Source organism: Natrix helvetica (assembly GCF_964273705.1).
Source record: "Natrix helvetica genome assembly, chromosome: 4".
NCBI classification, from domain to species: Eukaryota; Metazoa; Chordata; class Lepidosauria; order Squamata; family Natricidae; genus Natrix; species Natrix helvetica.
Window position 1 is genome coordinate 80,004,268 of NC_138550.1, and position 20,472 is coordinate 80,024,739.

General features: G+C 36.5%; 2 protein-coding genes across 4 annotated transcripts in view; one reads left to right on the forward strand and one right to left on the reverse strand.

The window, feature by feature from the left end:
* Positions 1–416: 416 nt before the first annotated feature.
* On the reverse strand, positions 417–18,138 carry LOC309392301 (carboxymethylenebutenolidase homolog). 2 transcript variants are annotated; one of them, XM_081953386.1, is made up of 7 exons: positions 18,002–18,049; positions 16,810–16,900; positions 12,583–12,797; positions 10,463–10,570; positions 6,776–6,918; positions 6,196–6,287; positions 417–4,577 (listed from the first exon to the last, which is right to left on the reverse strand). In XM_081953386.1, the coding sequence occupies exons 3-7, from the start codon at positions 12,795–12,797 to the stop codon at positions 4,398–4,400; spliced, it is 738 nt and encodes a 245-aa protein (XP_081809512.1). In that variant the 5' UTR covers positions 16,810–16,900; positions 18,002–18,049; the 3' UTR covers positions 417–4,397. The 2 variants fall into 2 exon arrangements, with proteins under 2 accessions (XP_081809512.1, XP_081809511.1); XM_081953385.1 differs by lacking the exon at positions 16,810–16,900 and having other exon boundaries at positions 418–4,577; positions 18,002–18,138.
* The window catches only part of MARCHF6 (membrane associated ring-CH-type finger 6), a 115,730-nt gene continuing 100,465 nt past the window's right edge, over positions 5,208–20,472 (forward strand). Inside the window, exon 1 of one of the 2 annotated variants that reach the window (XM_081953379.1) lies at positions 5,208–5,501. In XM_081953379.1, the coding sequence (XP_081809505.1) occupies positions 5,435–5,501 (67 nt within the window). In that variant the 5' untranslated portion in view covers positions 5,208–5,434. The remainder of the gene's footprint in view (positions 5,502–20,472) is intronic. The other variant, XM_081953378.1, reaches the window with a different exon arrangement.

Genomic DNA, 20,472 nt, shown 5'->3' on the forward strand with positions numbered 1-20,472 from the left:
CCTCTATCTCCAATCAATGAAGAAAATACAGTATATAACAATATAAGTATTTTCCCATGAACCTCTCAATTTCTTTTTTTTTAAACTACTATAAATATGCTTTGTAATCTTTTTATTGTTGTGATAATGCAGGAGCCAGAACTTATAAAGTGAGTGAAATGTTTTGTGATTCAGAAAAGAGCAATTTTCAACCCAAAGATAAATACTTGGGAAATCATGTTTTGCATAAATAGAAAGAAAAGACAATTGTTTTGAACTGTAGTGAGTTTAGGACTTATATCTCTTAGACATAAATTACAAGGGGTTGTTCAAGACTGTAAGAGTATTTGTATAAATGTGGGACTGCTGCTAAGGAAACAAAAAAGTAATAATGACTATCAGCTCCCTACAGAAGAGGTCATAATTATCTGCCTACTTTCATCTCTGTTGTAGTAGGTTGATTATTACTTTTGAAGATTTGTTTCTAATGACATGCCAACTCTTCTATTTAATGCATAGTCCTAGCCTTTTTTTATGTCAGTTCATTTTTTTTATCCCACTATTATTTAATATAACTAGAAATATGTTGGCTTCCAAAAGACAGCTGAATAATAAATATTCATCTACATATAGCCTTCTATCTTTTCCCCATTTCAGAAACCAACTTATCAACAGCAGGTAGTCCTCAATCTACAACCATAATTGAGACCAGAATTTCCATTATTAAACAAGTTGTTTGTAACTGAGTCATGACCAATTTTATGACACTTTTTGTCATGGTTGTTACGGTCACGAGTAACTTTTTTTCAGTTTTGTGATATGTTCAAATGAATAGCAATACACTTGGACTTTCATACCGCTTCATAGACCTCACTCTTTATAAGAGTTCTATAGGTAATAAGGAAGGAAAAGGGGAAAAAAATCAAAATTTTGCTAAGAAATGTTAAGTGTAAGAATTCAGATTGCAAAAAGAACATACCTTGCTTCAAAGGAAAGACTTAAGAATTGTAAGGAAAAATATACCAAGGATATACTTAAAATGTATAGCTGCTAACAAAATGGAAATTAAAGCTTACAGTATTTTAAAATATTAAAAATCATAAACATTTAGCACTGAAGATCTGAAAGGATATCATTTTTATTTAATAGAACGGGAGTTAATTCTTTCTATAGTGATTATGATAAAAAACAAAGTGTTACTATATATTTTAAATAATTTGCATATAAACTCAAGGGAATCATTTTATTAAAATATTTTACTTTGAATACTTTGGATTGCATTCTTCAATCTCGGTCCCAGTCACATTCCAATATTACTTTTATACAGTAATTGCTGTGAACTCCCACGTCAGTTAAGGTTTTTGAGATTTGAGTTAGCATTTTAAATTGGTTCTGGAAACTGGCTTATAAAGCTCTTTTTGCGCAACTATAATTAAGACTATAATTAATTATGTGATCAATTTCTTTGTAACACTTTCCCCATTTCTTTTTCCTTAGCATTAACATTTTCTAGTTTACCTACCTGATACTGAACTTCACAAATACAACATGTATCACCGTTCTTATACAGAGATAAACATGTGCATGCTTCTATATGTGTGGTCCTCTCTTTAGATTTTCTTGCTTTATATTATTTACTTGTATGCTCTGAATGTGCAGTACAGCTGCAACCAGAACTCATCAAATAACTGCCTCTTAATACATTGAATACACTTTATGTATGTCTCCTGAGACTTTAAGTCATCTCCCCCCCCCCCCACTATGATCAAGCCTACCAATTGTGACACTGAATTTTACATAGGTCAGCAAATGACAGGCTGTATTGAATTCATAGGTGAACAGTGAACTGGTCTGTCTATAAATGATAGTAACTGTTCATAATAATGGGAAAAAAAGTAACTGAAAATCTCCAGAAGGACCTCATTAACATGAGTGAATGTCAGGTGGCATATTATGCAGTTCAATTTAAATAAATACAAAGTAAAGAGAAGTGCCGCAAAAAATGTCAGCATGCTGTAATGGGAATGAGCTATCTGTAACTAATCAGGAAAAAATATCTTATAGTCGTTGTACGTAGCTCATTGAAGATGTTGGCTTAGTATAAAAGCAAATTACATGCTTCAAGAAAATGTGGCTTTTAGAAGAACATTACAAGCCCAGCTGGTTGTGGACTATATTTTCTATTCAATAAAGACATTTACTATATATATAAGATGGTTGACAAAGTTCCTTTTAAATAACAGAATAATCAGGCATATAATTGTTATAATGTGTCATGAATCAGAAGGAGCCAAGAAGTATTTTTGATGTATTAATATTTGTAATTTCCCTGTAAATCAATTAGGCATTAAGCAATCCATGGACATGAATTATGTTGAAATAAATTGTTCTGATGGTTTTCCTCTGTGAACATTTAAACCTCTGTGAACATTCAATAGGGTGTTCTAATGTATAACCTTCAGCACTTCAAGGCACCTCAAAACAGGAAACCTAATACAGTAGAACCTCTGGTCACGACCATAATTTGTTCCATAACTTTGGTTGCAAACCGATTTGGTTGTGACCTCAACCTAATTTTGGAAATTTGGCACTTACAAAAAAAATGGCACAGAAGGGGAAATTGGCCACGGGGGTGGGGGGGGGAGTGAATTATTTGGTCGGAAGCTGATTCGGTCATGGTCAGAAGCGTTCGTGACCAGAGATTCTACTGTAGTACTATTCTGAATGCTAATACTACTTTTATTATAAGATTACAGTAATAGAATCTTGCAAATCTGAATATACTTCCCCCTTCCTTCATTTTGTCTTTGTGAGAACTAGGGAGGGTTCTGCCTGAGATTTGCATTTCTTTTCTCTGACCAGTATTTTGTTTGGGGCTCTCCTGTTTCTTGAGGTTATTTTTTTCTGCCCCTGAGGAATGAAACTAGACTTGTTAAAGTTTAACCTACAAGAGATATTGCAGGATATCTCTTGTAGGTTAAACTATAACAAGTCTAGTTTCATTCCTCAGCTTCTTAATCGTTAACTATTTGGGCTATGACAGGTATAGCCTAGATGACAGGTATCTGCCTAGATCAGTTGTCCCAAGGGATCTAACAAGATATAAGTCTGAGCATCAGCACTTGGAGCAGCCATAGCAAACCAGCAAAGGGATGTGTATGAACTTTTGATCTCAGGAGCATCTCATACTTTCCTTCTGGGAATAAATAGTGTGTTGTTTAGCCCGTGTAATATCCTTTATTTCTATATATAGATATGAGCTTTAAGGCTTTTTGCCTCTTAGACTCTGCTTTGTAAAACATATGCTAGGAAAAGGATTGAAAGTGATCAAGTTGTAAAAAACTATACATGGCATGGAAAAATTTGGCCGAGATAAGATTTTCTCCTTGTTTTAAGCTACAAGACCTGGGAGGCCACGGGAGGAGGAGTTATTCAATGAAACTGATCAAATGAGATTTAGAATAGACAAACAAACAAAACATCTTTACATGGCTCCACATTTGATTTGATTCTCCACGCTGGACCATGAAATAGTATGCTTGCAGCTTCCATGGCCTGGAGATCAGTGATCGACCCTTTTTTCTCTTGGCTTGCTAATGAGTTTGACAAAAGCTGTTGAAAAATCTGAAAGCTTATATAGTTTGTGTTTGCGTAATTAAAAATATTAATGTAACATGATTCTAGAAGTTTTGTAAAGTAAATGTTCTAAAATTACTCCCTTTAGATATCCACTGAACAGACATCAAAATTTAAATTTTATTGAACGAAGGAATCAGCATGGAAAACAGATTTAAAATATCTCCATATTTTAACTGTTAGGAACATAAAAAATACAATATCACAGTTTCCATGTAGGAGCTCTATGAAAGATTTAAACTTGTACATCATAGATAATGCAAAGAGCTCTTATGAACAATTCTTACTCTAAAGAAATTTTTGAAAAATGTTAAAGCCATTGCCTTGCAATAGAGTCCAAGATCCATTTTCTCAAGCCATAATTCTTAAACTTGTGTCCTTCTTGTGTTCCTATGAGGTAATTATGGGGAGACCTTAGTTATCTTGATTGACCCCTGTAATTCAGGTGATAGTCCATGACCAAAGTTGCCATATCATATTTGGTTTGTTTGCTGATTTGACAGTATGGTATTGGAGAGAAAAGTATAAAACAAATTTGCATGTAAGAACAAAGAACCATATTTCCATTCTTAAACCTGATTCTGGTAGGTATGCGATCTAGGGGAGGAAATTGTTCCAAGCAGCAACTGAGACATTATTGCTGTAGACATTTGCTTATAGCAGAGAAAAATATGCATTTAGGTACTCATAGCTTATACCTTGGTGTTAAAGATACATTTAGCATTACTTTTTTCCATTCATGAAAAAACACTATTTCATATTTTGATTGAGTACACCAATTACTAAATATATTTACGCAGCCAGGCCAACATATCCCTCCTCGCTTCCTCAATGTAAGGTTTATCTTGAGGATTAATATCTTCTCTCTTACGATGTACAAAGCCATGTGTCTGCCTAGGATATATTTTCACTTCAAAATCAACTTTGCATTGCTGTTCCAACTTCTTTGTTAGCTGAGCATACTGTAACAGAAAACACCCTTTTATTATGGTATGAAATTATTTTCATCTTATGTCATATCCAGAGCCCCCTTATGTTCTCTCATCTCATTGGGAATTGAGACATTTGTGTCCTCAGTCTATATACTTCCTGTGATATCCTGATCTTTATAGGTATAGTAATTAAATAGAAATGTATTGCAATTTAGTATCCTGGGACTCAAATTCTATAGTGCCATTTTTGGATAATTAATATGGGTTTACATGATCACACAAAGAGGGTGTAGCTAAAGAGCCAAGATGATTAACATGGGTTTACATGATCACACAAAGAGGGTGTAGCTAAAGAGCCAAGATGGTGGCCAGAGTCCTATGTCACGTTCCGGCGTTCACGTCGAATGCAAATAGAGTCAGTTTGTTTGGTTAAAAACTTTATCTCTATCTAATATTATGTGATAACTAGCACTAAACAACAATGATACAAAGGTAAGCATATCCAAATCAGTTCTAACCAAGTTAACACCATCACTCATATATATACCATTACCCCACCCAGCTCCACCCACAACTCCACCCAGATGACACCCAACCACCATCATCAATCACCATGACCCACACCCTCAGCCACACCCCCACTCAGTGTCATCATAGCCTCCTTCCTGGTTAGCCACATCCAAGCAGCAGAGTTACGTCAGAGTAGGCAGTTGCACCCGAGTAGAAGAGTTACTTCTGAGGAGGTAGTTGCACCCAAGTAGAAGAGTTACTCTGCAGAGCGGTGAGGGAAGCCTTGCAGAGCCACATGCAGCTACAGGCTCCGCCAACATCAGAGAGTCAACATCAACGTGGCAGCGTTGGTGGCATGTAAGCATGGCCGAGCGGGCATGACAATGGACGGGCTCCCTCTGAATGGCAGCCTGAGGGCTGACATCCTAGAAGTCAATTATTCTGGTAAAGTATGTCAATATAGTTGCATGATCATTTCATGATATGCCCAGTTAAACTCAGCCAATTCAATTTTTGTCCTATATGAAGTTTTAGAATTCTGTATCTTAAAAATATGAAAAATCTTATGATTCATAATGTTATGTTAAGGTTTGCACTAGAATTGCAAGGATAGCTTAATTTGCCTTCTCACATTAATCACAAACATTATTATTTCTGAATTCACAAAGCAACATTTCCATCTCATGAAGCTGATTCTCACAGGGTTTAGCCTCTGAGTCCCAAGACAGTCTAAATCTTTTACAGAACAATGTTTCTTTCCAGACCCCTTGTTGAGTAATGACTCTTTTAAAAAGGGGGAAATTGCTGGAAGGTATACAATAATGTGATGATTAGGTATGTTTTGTGTCAGGTATTTGAAAGAATCATCGATTGCATCCATAAAGGGGAGAATTACAAATCTATTCCCACTGATACAGTCAGAGGTGGCATGCTGCCAGTTTGTACCAGTTTGGGTGAACCAGTAGTGGCGGCAGCGTGAGGCTCCACCCACTCACCCAGACCTTATCAAGGACCTTCGCTCCCACTACCAAACCATTAGTGAAGAAAATAGAATACCATTACTGGATACAGTTGATTATTATACTACTTGTACATGTGAGATGTGATTCTAAATTCACTATCCAGAACAATATCTTACCTGGTCAGGAGGAATGTGCTCATCCTTCTCTGCAACAATGAAAAATGTGGGATTTTTCAGGTTGAAATTGTCCTCCATTAAACTGACAACTCCTAAAATATATTTGACCAAAAGCTGTATTAAAACCAAATGTATTAGTACTAAATGGCATTGCAAAACCCCTTTTTGAATCATACCAACAATTCAAATTCAGAGATGTTACCCCCCACAAACTACCCATTTATAGTATTTGTTTCACTTAATCTTCTGTAGATAAATATAGACTTGAAAGTAAATTGTCTATATGAAGAGCCCTATAATACCATAGCAAGAATTGTCCATTAGTCCAGGCCAGGATAATGTTCCTGTCAGAGTAAAATCCAAGACAAGAAATGACTCATGATTGATATTCAATCACTGCTTGCCTTATAATGTGAATGACTGACTCTGCCAATAATTTTGCAAGACCCCAAATCCCTAGTATGGAAATAGATTTTTTTAGGAAAACATGTCCCAATCTATTTATATCATATTTTTTCTATTATCTGTCATTTCCTTGAAAATAATAAACTTTACAGCTTCCATTGCATTAAATACATACCATAGAGGGACACGCCTACAGAAAATATATAATAGTTCAACATCAAATGATGTACAGCAGATCCACCCCAACAGAAGCCAATGATGCCTATCCTCGTCACATTACATTCTTCCTTCAAATATTTCAAGACCACATCGATTTCCCTAAGGCACAAAAACGTATGTCAGCAAAGAATCAACCAGAAAAAAAAGTAATCTTGGGAGGAGAAAAATACATAAAAGCACACAAAAATGGACCCAGGATAACCATTTCATGAATGAAAAGGGCTCCTTGTATCCGCAAACACAAGGATCTAGTAGTGGTGGATCCCTACAGGGTAAAGATGGCTGAAAGGCACTCTTTAGAGGTTCCCCTTTCCCCTGCAATTCTTTTATCCTGTTTTTCATCCCAAACCACATACTGTAGAACAAGTTCTTAGATGGCTGCAAAAAGGAGCTGGAAGTACAAAGCTTGTATCTTTTACACCCCTTTGCTCTAGCTCAACCAAAATTTGCTGTTGTTCTAGATTCAGTGAAGGACATGTAGTGACATGAGATGAATGGACAGCTAAGATTTAAAAGATTTGGAATAAATTTTGGAAACCTACATAACGATTGGTGGCAAAGCTGTCAGGCATATTGTTTGGCCAGTGAAAATGAAAGTAAAAAGTACTTATAGTATATCAACCTAAAGCAGCGGTTCTTAACTTGTGGGTCGCGACCCCTTTGAATGACCCTTTCATAGAGATCGCCTAAGACCATCAGAAAACACATATTTTCGATGGTCTTAGGAACGGCGTAGACTGAGGTCAAACTACAGTTCCTGGCATCCCCTTCTGAGCCAGGAAAAGAAAGGCTGGGTGTCAGCCGGCTGCTCCTGCTCGCCAAAGCTTCTGATATGCTCTTTGGGAGAGCTGCTCTGAGCCACAAGCACTGAGCGGTCGCCCCTCCTTTCCTAGAAAGGAGCCTCGCTCGGCCACGGTAGCCCCTGATGGCCCGGCAAATATCTTGGATGAGAAGAGCGGGCAGTGAAGGGAGTGGGACTGGGCCTGATTCCATTGATCTGCTGGGCTCCTGCTCTTTCTTTGGCCAAGGCAGGAAGGAGAAGCGGCCACCTCTCTTGGGAGGCGTGTTGGCTGCTCTGCCCTGCTCGGTGAGGGGCAAGCTGGATTGGTGACGGCTGTTTGGTGTGGCCTTTTTTTTTCACAAGATGCCTCCGCCATCTTACAGAATATCCCCCACCGAGCAGCCGAGGGAAGCATCTTCACCGCTTTCCCTTCAGGCTGCCCTGGCAACCGAGAGGGAAGAGGAACCGTCGTGGTGGCAAGGGGATTATGCCAGCTTCCCCCTTTGAGGTGCTTGAGCCAGGCAGCGGGTTTTAACTTCAAACTAGGGAATTGATGATCTGGGGCTGCAGCCCGCTGAGTCTCAAATGAGGCACCCTCGCACTTTGCTTACTTTGCTGCATGGATTTAACCTGTAACTTTGAAAGATGCTCGAGTATGGGCTTTCAATCCAGTTGGGTCAGTGCCCTTATTCGTATTCAGTTAATTATTACTTTTCTATCCCCTCTTCCTTCTGGGAGTTTAGAGTGCCCGCCCCGGGGATCGCCATTCAAATAACAACCTCTAAGGAAGGCCAATTTGAGTGTTATCAGCCCCAAGTCAGCCACTTTCTGATCTCTTTAGCTCAAGCCATAATCAGTATTAATTCTTGCCTTAGTCCTGTATTCATACATTGCACTAGAGATGATATCAAACTACTGTTGGGTTCATGGCAAACTGAATTATAAACTATATAATTTGTTATGTAGTCATGTACTATGGTGGCTGAGTACACTGTGAGCCATAATGATTTTGATATTGGCTGAACTCATTCAATATGTTGGTGACAATAGAATTATTATTACATGGAAGAGATTTTGCAATTGTTTGTGATGAATTTAAAAAGGGTAGCCATCTAAGCTTATATAGAAATTTCCAGAAAGCCTTCTGATTTTCTTCTAGTTACATATGTTTAGTTTATGCAGTATGTGAGTGACCTGTGAAAAAAGGCCAGTTACATCTGTTGATGCTGTGCAGCTGAAGTTCAACTCCTCTTGAATCTGAGTGGTTTCATTATCCAGAAGTCATAAAATTCTTCACAGTGGGCCTTTCAGACTTTTTATGAACATCATATTTTCTGTCTTTAATCAGATGCAATGACGTGGCAAAATATCTCAGTTTGATTGTTGGATTTTCACTGTGTAGATGCAAATGTGAACTCTTACTAGTGGTTGGACTCAAAATGGGTCTTTAATTAATTATGTTCAATTTGTAATAATGAAAATACATCTTGCATATCAGATATTTACATTATGATTCATAACAGTAGCAAAATTACAGTTATGAAGTAGCAACGAAAATAATTTTATGGTTGGGGTTCACCACAAAATGAGGAACTGTATTAAAGGGTCACGGCATTGGGAAGGTTGAGAATCACTGACCTAAATGATTAGCATAATACAAGACAATAGTATGGTTTCACAGTTAGCCAGATACTTACACCGGATTTGACATTTTTAATTTACCTATCGAGATCTTCCCACCATGGATAGGTAGATGTTGTTTGATGGTATTGATGTAAGGTCTTCCAAGCACAATTACCTTTTGCAGTTAACTGATGGTAATTTTACCAGTGCTGATGATGTTCAAGTGATACTCCAGATGTTTTAGGAGTTTTACCAAATATACCCATTACTATCGGTACTATCTTTGCTTTCTCTTGCCACAGTTATTTGACTTCTATTTTTGGAACTTTATATTTTGAGATTTTCTTCAGTTCTTTCTCTCCATTGTTAGAAACATTTCTGATATAACTGAAATTGGAGATTCTGTCTATAATGTACAGATTGAGCTTTATTTCTTATTTTCTTGACCACAACTATTATTTGCTGCTTTATTATTTCCCAATGGTCTCTTGAACTTTCTTCTCTTGAGTGACATTTGTTGCTAAGATATTTTTGGTCTTCTTGTTCTTCAGCTTCTTTTCTTTCATCTGTTCTAGCTTGCTTACATCTGATCTTAGCATGTTGATCTCATTTTCCAACCTGATTTTTCATTTTACTGTTTACCTTTTTTTCTTGTTTGTTGATTTTGCATCCAAGATCTTCAGTTATATTTGTAGATGTGCTATACATCAATGGTTTGTTTCTTGCAGTGAGGTGGTTTTATATTTGATATTACACTATTGGCAGCTTTTAATACTTGTGCCAGCTGTTTCTTTGGAACAAACTTCAATATAGGCAATCTTTTTGCAATTGACTGATTGAGACTTTTGTCAGTGCCAATGCTGTTTAAGTGTATAATTACATCATCTATCCATCCATCCATCCGGTGAGATGAGATGGATTGGGTTGTGAGGTTGATTGGGCTGAAAAGGTGACTGGTCCCAAGCCACCCAGCCAGCTTTCATGCCTAAGGAAGTCCTAGAACTCATAGTCTCCTGCTTTCTAGGCAAGCACCTTAACCATTTCTACTAAACACTATTTTCCAGAACATTTTGCTGAAACTGGCTGGAGAAAGTGTAGGGGATATGAGCTAAGATATATTAAAATCTGCAGGATCTGAAGAGAGTTTGTGTGTGTTTGTCTGTATGTTTTGATAGAAATTTGTGTGTCTGTGTGTGTGTACAAAAAAAAGAGTAAATACCTTTCAAAATAAAGTCTTACCTATCTATATTTTTGGGATCTCGTTCCTTTAGCCATTCATTTAATTTTGATATATCATTAGATGGTTTCCAAGGTTTTCCTCCCTTAAAAAAGTCTGGACAAACTGTACTGCACAAAGAATAAAAACAAAATAATTCATTAAAACCTTTCTTATTTAATGGTCATCTATAATGCAGACAATTCCCTCCCTTTTACAAAAATTTGTTGCAAGAAAGGAACAATAACATGCCTTAAACAATGAGAATTGTTAAGTTGGATGACTAGCAAATAAATAAATAAAGCCTAACCCCATCTTCACCACATGTTTTTATGATAGAAGCAGAAACTGTATTATTGTCATTAGGTTAAAATACATGATTGGTGTAGTGGTTGATCTTTTTTTTTGTAAAAAGTTTTATTAGTTTAGAGTGGAGGGGAGCCATTTGGAATCCTTCTTTTCGCAGGGAGAAGAGCAAAAGTTTTAGTTTTTTTAAAACAGCTCAGCAAACACTCTTGCAACTGTGATTTTAGTCTTTCTCACATAGTTAATTCAAGTGAGAAGTCAGCCTTTGTTCTCTCTCCATTCCAGAGTGGAGAGAGAAAGTTTGAATGCCACTTTGTCCGAGGGGGAGGTTAGAAAAGAAAAACTCCCCCCTCCAATCTTCGGCTTAAAATAGATTGAACAAAAACTTACGATAGCCTGCTGCTTATCCGTTACCAATAATTTAAGAGATTAGGAAGGATCCTCCACAGCCAACATTTCAGCCACGTTTCCTTTGATGTAACTTGTTTCCTCTGGAATCCATTAGGCGAAGAAGCAAGCATGCCCCCCCTTCTGTTCCCCGACTCCTGGGGCAAAGCTGGAAAAAAACCCCGCTGGCTGCCGCCAAGTCTGGGGGGCTCCAGCAAGCTGCCCCTATGGCAGGAGTCCCCTCCAAGGTCTCCTGTGCTCTAAAAGGAGCACCCCGAGAAGACAAGCGGCAGACGAAATGTCCGTCGCCTGCAGGGACCGGAAGTGATCTCTGTGGTTGATCTTTATGAATGCTGAGGCATGGCTATAAGTTGCATAACTAACCTATATCAGCAACTTTCTTGATTTCACTATAGCTCATATAAAGATAATTTTTTCTATATGGAAAATCATCCCAAAGGTCTCCTAGAGGAACAGGATAACCAACAGATCAAATGACTCGGTATATATGTGTAGCTAACTGCTTTTAAATGCAAATATGAGTTCATATCCTATATAGGTTGTCACGCATAGGAATCCGTTGGAAAAGAAAGAAAAACAATTACCAACCTAATCCAAAGGGAGATTCCCCCAAAAAACCAAGACACAGAACAGGACAACGGCATTGCCCTCCTCCCTTACATCAAAGGCACCACAGATAAAATCGGCAAAATTCTCCACCAACACAATATCAAGACAGCCTTCAACACTGACCAAAAAATAGCCTACATCTTAAGAAACCCCAAAGACAAAATCCAGCTAGAAAACCAAGGAGTCTACGAAATACCATGCAAAATCTGCCCTCAACATACATAGGACAAACGAACGGGAGAATGAATGCACGCATTGCAGAACACAAGAATGCAGTAAAAAAGAAAGAAAAAACTTCCTCCCTTTTCCAGCACCTTAAAGCTACAGGACATGAAATTAATTTTGAAGGAACCAGGTTAATCTCCAAAACAGAACACTTCAACAGGAGAATAATTATAGAACCTATCAAAATAGAGAAACACCCCCCAACATGAATAAATGTGACGATACCTCCCACCTACCAGACATCTGGAAACCAGCCCTAGTCAACAAACGAGCCCCACCCACTATCCAGGCCCTTACAACACGAAACAACAATAGACACACAGCCAGCACCAATCAGCACCAATCTACCAATCATGATACAACCACACAACCAATCATTTCACTTACTGAAACAAAGCCAGCACTCCACACCCACCCACCAAGATTTATAGAAAGACAGCAGCTCCGATCACACATTAAGCCCAAAACCCAGCCTGAAGATGGCGAGTGAGACCTAATACATAAAGGAACAAATTAGAAGGCACCTTGAATTAAGAATCATACTACATAAAGGAGAGAAAATTATGATGGAGAAAAAATAAAATCCATTTCTTACATGTATCCATTAGAAGCAACCAAATCAGCAATATATCTAGTATTTGGGAGTTGCCATCCAAATATGTCATGAATCACAAGTACAGCTGCATCAGTCTGAAAAGAGGGCTTCTTCACATAGGCCTTAATATGCTCAATTGACACTTCACATCCAAGTGGTTGATAATCAAATACATCTCCAAGGTCACATGGACAAAATTTAGGCTTCTCTGCCATCTGTAAATGTAATGGAACACATCTGGGAGACAATTCTTTAGCATGTTTGTAGATGACAGGGTTCATTCATATACCCTGTAACTTACAGATTTTAAAATAGAGCTACATATAAGCCTTGTAACTGAACATTACAATAATTTATCAATAGTTTTATAGCTACAGTAATATATTTAGGATTAGACATCCAAACCAAACATCCCAAAACTGCTTTACTTTTCAATTAGATCTTAATATGATCTTGGAGTCACATGTCATTATAGTAATACAAGATGTATTAGTGTCTTAATGAGAAAGAGACAGATCAATATTTATTGTTTCTGGATATTGTGTGAAGAAAATTAAGAGAAAGATGCCACAATCAGGATAGGCATTTAAAAAAAACTTTATTTGTTAGAAATGCAGATAGAAGTATGCTGAGTTTTGTTCTTTGTTCTTTGACTTAATTATATATAGGAGAGAGAGGAGGAAGGAAGAGGGGGGCGGGGGAGAGAGATGATCACCTCTGCACAGTTTTAAAAAAACCTGCTGCTTTCTAAAAAGAAACTCTTGTCAGAACAAGTGAGAACAAGATGAAGACCTTTATATATATCTAGAGGTCCACTTTTAGCTCTCAACTTGCCAGGTATGTCAGACTCACTTGGGTTCTGCAGTGGAAGATCTTAAGCAATTTTAATATTAATAAGTATTGTAGATTGGAACTCCTAGACATAGAATATAAACTGTAGTAGGATGAATGTAGCTGCAGAGGAAGTAGTTTTTCATTGTATAGAGTGTCAGAATCACACGCAAGAAAGGTTTTTCATAGCACAAGTCAGACCCATTTACCTTTGACTTTAGGTTTTCTTGTAAGTAATCATATTTTTAGACATTGGTGACCTTTGTTTTTCCTATAAATCGATTTGTCTTTAACATCTCTGTGTTTGCTTGATCTGGCTTTGCAAAACTATACATTTTGGAGATGCAAGTTCAAGTACTCTAGCATTCTGCTTGAGTAGACAAAACAGATGTCATCTTGAGAATGGAGACAAAACTTGTAAATGCAAATAGGATGGTAATTCAGGAGTTCTCTTTTACATGTTTTTCTCCAATGTTGCTGAGGCCCAAAAGGCCAATACAAAATCAAATCCACCAGCTGTAACAGAAATATATCATTCTCACTTGCTATTAAATTATGTAATGCTTACGGGTGAAGTCCTTTATTTATTTTTTGGACTCCAATTCACTCTTAACTGCAACAGTTTCCATCTCAAAGCCTTCAATCAAATTATTTAGAATTTTATTATAAATCCCCATTCTACTTGACTTGCTTTTTTGAAAATTTGTCGTTGGCTAATTCATTACTAGCCCAATTTATCTTTGTTGTTAAGACCCTCATTTTTATTATCACTTGGCCTGGGTAAAACTCTCGAAGTAGAGTTAGACAAAGAATCTTCCATATTGGATCATCAGAATAATAGAGCCTTCTTGGAAGGAGGAGACAACGTTGCGACGGTACAACATGCGGTCTCGACATTCCGAGGCTGCCGTTGATATTTTTGTCGCTGGATGGTCCATTTGGACCTAAACCATCCCACAGAGACAGTGATCAGGAAGACGAAGCCTAGCTGGTCTCAGGACACCGCAAAGTTCCTGATTGACCCAGGGAAGCTCTTCAAGCCGGCGGTAAACAGGCAGCCCCAAGCTGATGAAGTTGGAATGTCCAGAAGGAAGGAAGTGAAAAGAGAAAGTGAGTCTATCTGGTGAGGTATTTTTTCTATTTTGAGAAAGACTGCCCAAAGAAACTGTTTTTTAAAAGCCAAATTAAATCCTTAATCAAAAGAATTAAGCTGCGAAATTAACCTATATTGGATTGCTCTGGAAAGCTTTTTTTTTCTTTGTAACTATACTTTGTGGATTGAAGTGCTCGCAACGTTTTTTGTTACTCCTCTTAAAGGGAACAGATTAATTTTTCTTCTTCTGTTTTTTTTTACTTTATTTTTTGACTTTTGGATTAAAACCTTCCTTTTTATTTTAACAATTCTTTGTTTTACTTGTTATTAAATTTCATTAAAGAACTTTGTTTCCTATAAGCCAGAGATAAATATTGGAAAGTGAAAGATAGCAACACTGCCACTCAGAGGTCAGAGGCTGGAGTTATTGAAACAATGTATTTCTTCTCTTTTCCTCTTTGATCTTACTGACTTATTTGTTTACAGAAACTGATAAAGAGCCAAAGGCATGAATTGTTTTCGTAGGTGCTCTTTGAGAGCTATTTTGGCAGCGGAGAGAAAGGGAAAAAAACAGAACTCTTCTCCTTTGAAGAGCATAAAAGAACTTGTGTTTAAGTCAATCTAAAATAAAAAAATAAAAGAGCCCTGGAAGGCTAGAGCAGCAGTGGTTATTAGTTTTTTCTTTTTCCTCCTCCTTTTTTTTTTTTTTGGAAACATGGATCAATACTCTGATGAGGAAACTTTAAAATTCCAAAATATCTTGGCTGGAATTCAAAATCTACTGGAAGGATATAGGAGAATTGAGAAGAAGTTGGAAAAACTAGTGTTCCTCACAGCAAAGATGAAGGGGTTGGAGCCCCAAAAATTAAAGGGGAGAATGAAGACATAGAAGATAAAGACAAGATAATAGATGATTTTATTAATGGAGCAAATGTGGGTGAAAGTGGAAAGAAGGGAATATGGAAAAGGGAATTTTGACGAACTGGAGCTCTACCTCAGATTGCAAGATACAGAAGAAGAAGAAAGAGATGATGGATTTAAGAAGATAATTTTTTTCAAAAGGACGATTAACAACCGAAGACAAGCTAATTTTAATAGCAGATGGAGGGCAACGAGATTGCCTGAGAGATCCTTCAAGCAACAAAGTGCGGAGAGAAGTCTATAAAAACCTTATAAAGGAGATAAAAAGAAGACTGACACCACAATTGGCAAGAGAGATAAGACTGCTTTGTTACTGGAAAGATACAGGTTGACAATGAAAGTTGATAATAAAAAAATAGTTAATTTTGGTGATCAATAAGTAGGAATTTAGTAATTTTTAGATTGTTATTAAATGTTTATTCGTTAACAAATAATTAATTATAATAACAATAATGAAATGATAATGGATACAGCTTAATGATATATACATGTACTGGTAAACTAGTAAAAGAAATTTGGATATAAATTGCAAATTGCGATCTGGGAAAAAGATATATAAATTTTATTAACCAATTTTTATTCAGATTTTGTCATAAAGGTGTAATGTTTTTTGGGTTTGACGAGAGGAGGTTGGATATAAATAATAAATGATTTTTAGTCAACTATAATAACAAGGAAATGTCAATGGATATTGTTTAATAATATATATATGCTCTGGGTTTGGCAAAAGAAACTTGGATACAAACTCTAAACAGCAAGTTGAAAAAAAAGGGAAAAACGGTTTAAAAACTTTATTAATTGACTTTTACTTAGAACATGTCACAAAGGTGTAATGTTATTGGAGGATTTTTGAAATAGCTAATGAACGCCATTATGTGGTTGTGTCTTTAAGTATGAATTATTTGAGGTAAAAGCACGTTGAAATAATTGTAGTCAAATGAGAATTGTGGTACATTGATAGTAAGATATACAAATTTTTTTGATTTAAAGTGTATAATCTAATATGAACTATAAGTAATGACTGTGGAAGAAATGCACGAAAGTTATCTGTAACCAATCGACACTCTTTCTACAAGATGTAATGAAGGATGATTCTTTTTTGGTGTTTTTATTTAATTAAAATAAAAAAAACTTTAAAAAAAAGAATAATAGAGCCTTATTTCTTAACTTTGTAAACTATCCTTTCTCCTACCATGCCCCTCCATTCCCTTTTATTATTTAAACTTATCATTCCTCTCTTTCTGAATCAATTCCATACAAACCCTACATTTTCAGCCTTTCCCTTCATCTCCACTCATTCATCCTTCGTTTGTTTTCAAGTTTGGTTCCTTTTTGATCTGTTCGAATCATCTCAGTATACTTCTTTGGAATGGTTCACTCACTTTTTCATCAAGTCATATTTCACCTTCATTCATTTAATGCTGAGTCACTTTCTTCTTGTTTTTTCATGTCCACTTCTTCAGCAATCCATTTCTACTGAATTCAACATACCTTTGTACCTTTTTTTACAGAGTCAGTTGTCTCTTATAATTGCAAAATAGAAAGAAGCATATTCTCGCCCATTTTCACTTCTTTTGACAAGCATTCATTCCTTGCATCCATGTGCTATCAATTATCTTTTTAGCAGGATTTGCATATTTTAAACATTTCCCCACCTTTACTAAACATTGTATCAAGATTCACAAATCTGAATTCTTGTTCAAATTTTCACTATTTCTATATATCCCATGGTTTTTCTTTTTATTCACCCTGCCACACACATCCTTGATCTTTGTAACATTATCTTTGAAATCCAATGTTCTTACTGTTTTAGGCATTTTGTCTAACATTCACTGCAAATGATTTGGAATCTTTCTTCACCAGCAAAAAGGCATCATCTATATCCAAAGTATTTTATAGCTGTTGTTAACATATCTCTGCCACAACAAGGTTGTATATGGTTATCCCTAAATACATTACAATATTAAGAGAACATCACACACCTTGATTTAGATCCCCCTTAAGAAATAGTCCCCATGACCATTTTCTTAAACATTATATTTATCTCATATATCCTTTACTCATGTTCTGCAACTTACCACATTCAGCAGCTGTCTTTCACTCATCTGTGCAAAACATTCTATAAATGAAGCTGTAATATACTTCCAACTGATATCAACTTTCTTTCCCCCTTCCACACATTTGGTTATGACCTCCTAAAGAGCAAATCTAGTCTGCACAGTTCCTGCCTAACAGAAATCTTTATTGCACTTCCCAGATTTGCTTATTGTTACTTCTCATATCTTTTTTGTTCAAAACTCTATCAAACACCTTCCTAGGTACCCTTAAAAAAGCAATCCCCTTGTCATTTTTTCCATGTCTTTTGTTATCTTTTCTTCAATATGGCAGAATAAGGAAGGCATCAGCATTTTGGCTACTGATTTAACCTTACAATACAATAGTAGAGTTGGAAGGGACCTTGGAGGCCTTCTAGTCCAACCCCCTGCCTAGGCAGGAAACCCTATACCGTTTCAGGCAAATGGTTTCCTTTCTGCAGGAAACAATATGATGGAACATATCTGATTTCAACAGTACCTAGAATGTTGAAGGCAATTTCAGAGGGCTGGAAACTGTTTCTTTAAGGTAGTCTGCTTGCTGCTGGGGAATGCTGCAGCTTCCTTTACCTTGCTTGCTCCGCTGAAAAGGCAGCAAAAATATTTGCTTATTACACAAGAGCTCAAAGGTTGACAGACTGTAACTCTACTCCAAAGTGGGGAGGATTTCAACAATCCCTCCTCCATAACTGACCTCCAGCCTATCATGGATCACAAACTTTTCATGTTTCGCATTCTTTTGAATCACTGGGCTCTTTATTTCTCAGCCCAGCTTTGGGGAAGAAACCCCAGTTTTGGAGTGTAAAACTTTTGAGTATCCTGAAAAAGAGTTTTGATGATATTTTAAGACATGGCTGAGTTCTTTGGGGAGTTGCTGGGAGGACATAAGGCCATTATAGCTCAATTCGTGTAACCATTGCATTCAAGGGATGGTTGCTATGTTCTAATTTGTATGGCATTCCACAAACTATGTTACTATTAAGTTTATTCAGAAATCTATAGTTTCCCCACTATCGTGTATGCTAATCTTTGAGTAAAAAAAATACAATTATGTCACGATTATGTTTTATATTTTGATGTTGCCAGGTTTTTAAATAATGTTGCAGTCTTATTTTGTCTGCTGTGTAATACAATCAATTTTTACAGTTACACAATCACTTTTCCTTAACTATTATCCACACATTAGAACCTAAAGGTTGACAACATTAAACTAACAATTTATAACTTTAAAGGTTTTATAGGTTTTAAAGAAGAGAGTAGACAACCATTTGTCTGAAATGGTGTAGGTTCCCTAGTTGAGCTGGGAGTTGGACTAGAAGACCTCCAAGGTACCTTCTAACTCTGTTATTCCGAGATAGAACATCCAAGCCTAAAGGATTTATATTTCCTTTATATTTATTAACATTGTAAACCAAAATGTATATCATGCATTCTCTGAAAGAAAACTATGCTTATTTTAATTATTTTTTTTAAAATGCCACTTTGCAAATGCATTGGGATATCCATACAAAGGAGTAGGTGAGTTTAAAAAGGCAGTGGTTCTGATCACACAATTGGAAATCCCACCCTTTTTAATGCCATGTCCTGTATGGGGCTTTGGTCACATGATCACTTGTGGATACCCCTGAAAACACTGGATCCCCAAACCTTATATATAAATAGATATGAATATTGCTTTGGACTTTGCAGCTTCAATGCCTGGGCATTGAAGTTCCATCTAGCAAAGTATCTGTGGGCTGTTTTCCAATTCTGGCCTAGAGCTCACAATTTGGGCATTCACAACTTGGAAACTAGGTCATGATAATATCTATCCTAAAGGGTTGTCCTTGATAGCAAAACAGTAACATGGAGATGTTTCGTTTTGAAAGGATGCCTTATTGGGAACAAATCCTTTTTCAAGGTACCTCCTAATGAAGAGAAGTGGACAGCCACTCCAAAGAAGCCTCATTTGATTTCTTCCCAAGTAGGATTTAATCTCAAATCCTACACATGCTGTTCTTTTTCATTCTTACATGTGTTTGCCTTCTGAAATAATTGCTAGAAGCCACATTTGAGATGTCTAATATACAGTGTCTTTTATATAAAAGTGGCTTTATAAAAACTGGCTGAATAAAATTAGAAGGATTTAGTTATAGTGTATTATTTCCCATGAAGGAACGAAAAGAGAACGAATAAAAGTTATATAAAGGAATGAAAGCTTAATAAGTAAGCAACTGTAATTATACCATACACATTGTTTTTATAACGATTATCTCTGCCTTTTCAGTAAATTCTGAGGTGGATCTCTTTCTGCTTCCTCTCTGGAAGGGAAGTGCAGCATTTTTGTTTAGGCATTAGAATGGATTCTTTAAAAAACGAGTTTAACATAATTTTTTTAATGAAGTGTCATAGATTATAGCAAAATGACATGAGCCATCAAATGACTCTATTACAAAACCTTGATAAAACCTACTTCTTTTAGCATGCTACATTTTTTTAAATGTACATTTAGTGTATTTTGGTTTATTGAACTTCCAACAAAGTTTTGAAAATGAGTAATCTCTTTTAGATAATTCATAAAATAAGCCATTATCTAAATATGGTTAGAAATGGAAAAATCTGTTTGGATCATTTTTCCATGTTAGGAAAACTTGATTGGTGGGGTCCAGGAGGAGGGTCTTCTCTGCTGTTGCTCCTGTCCTCTGGAACATCTTGCCCCCTGATGTTAGGTTAGCCCCAACTCTCTTATCTTTTCATAAAGATCTAAAGACATGGCTGTGCCAGTTGGCTTAGGGCTCCAGTGCGGGATCAGGGCAATGGAGGTGGTTGATTAATAACAGATCCCAGATCCCTCCCACTCCACCGCCATCCTCCCCATGTGTCTTTGGTTGTAAGATTTGATTTTTAACATTTTATGTTTTAATTAAGATGTAACTATAAGCTGCCCAGATTGTTGTTGTGGTGGTGTTTTTT

Excerpts from the sequence above, each read along its gene's own strand:
- LOC309392301 (XM_081953386.1), bottom strand. The coding sequence starts at position 12,797 with ATGGCAGAGAAGCCTAAATTTTGTCCATGTGACCTTGGAGATGTATTT. Across the intron at positions 10,571-12,582 it reads GTTGCTTCTAATGGATACAT|TACAGTTTGTCCAGACTTTT; the intron begins GTAAGAAATGGA and ends TTCTTTGTGCAG. Across the intron at positions 4,578-6,195 it reads AGCACATTCCTCCTGACCAG|TATGCTCAGCTAACAAAGAA; the intron begins GTAAGATATTGT and ends TTTCTGTTACAG.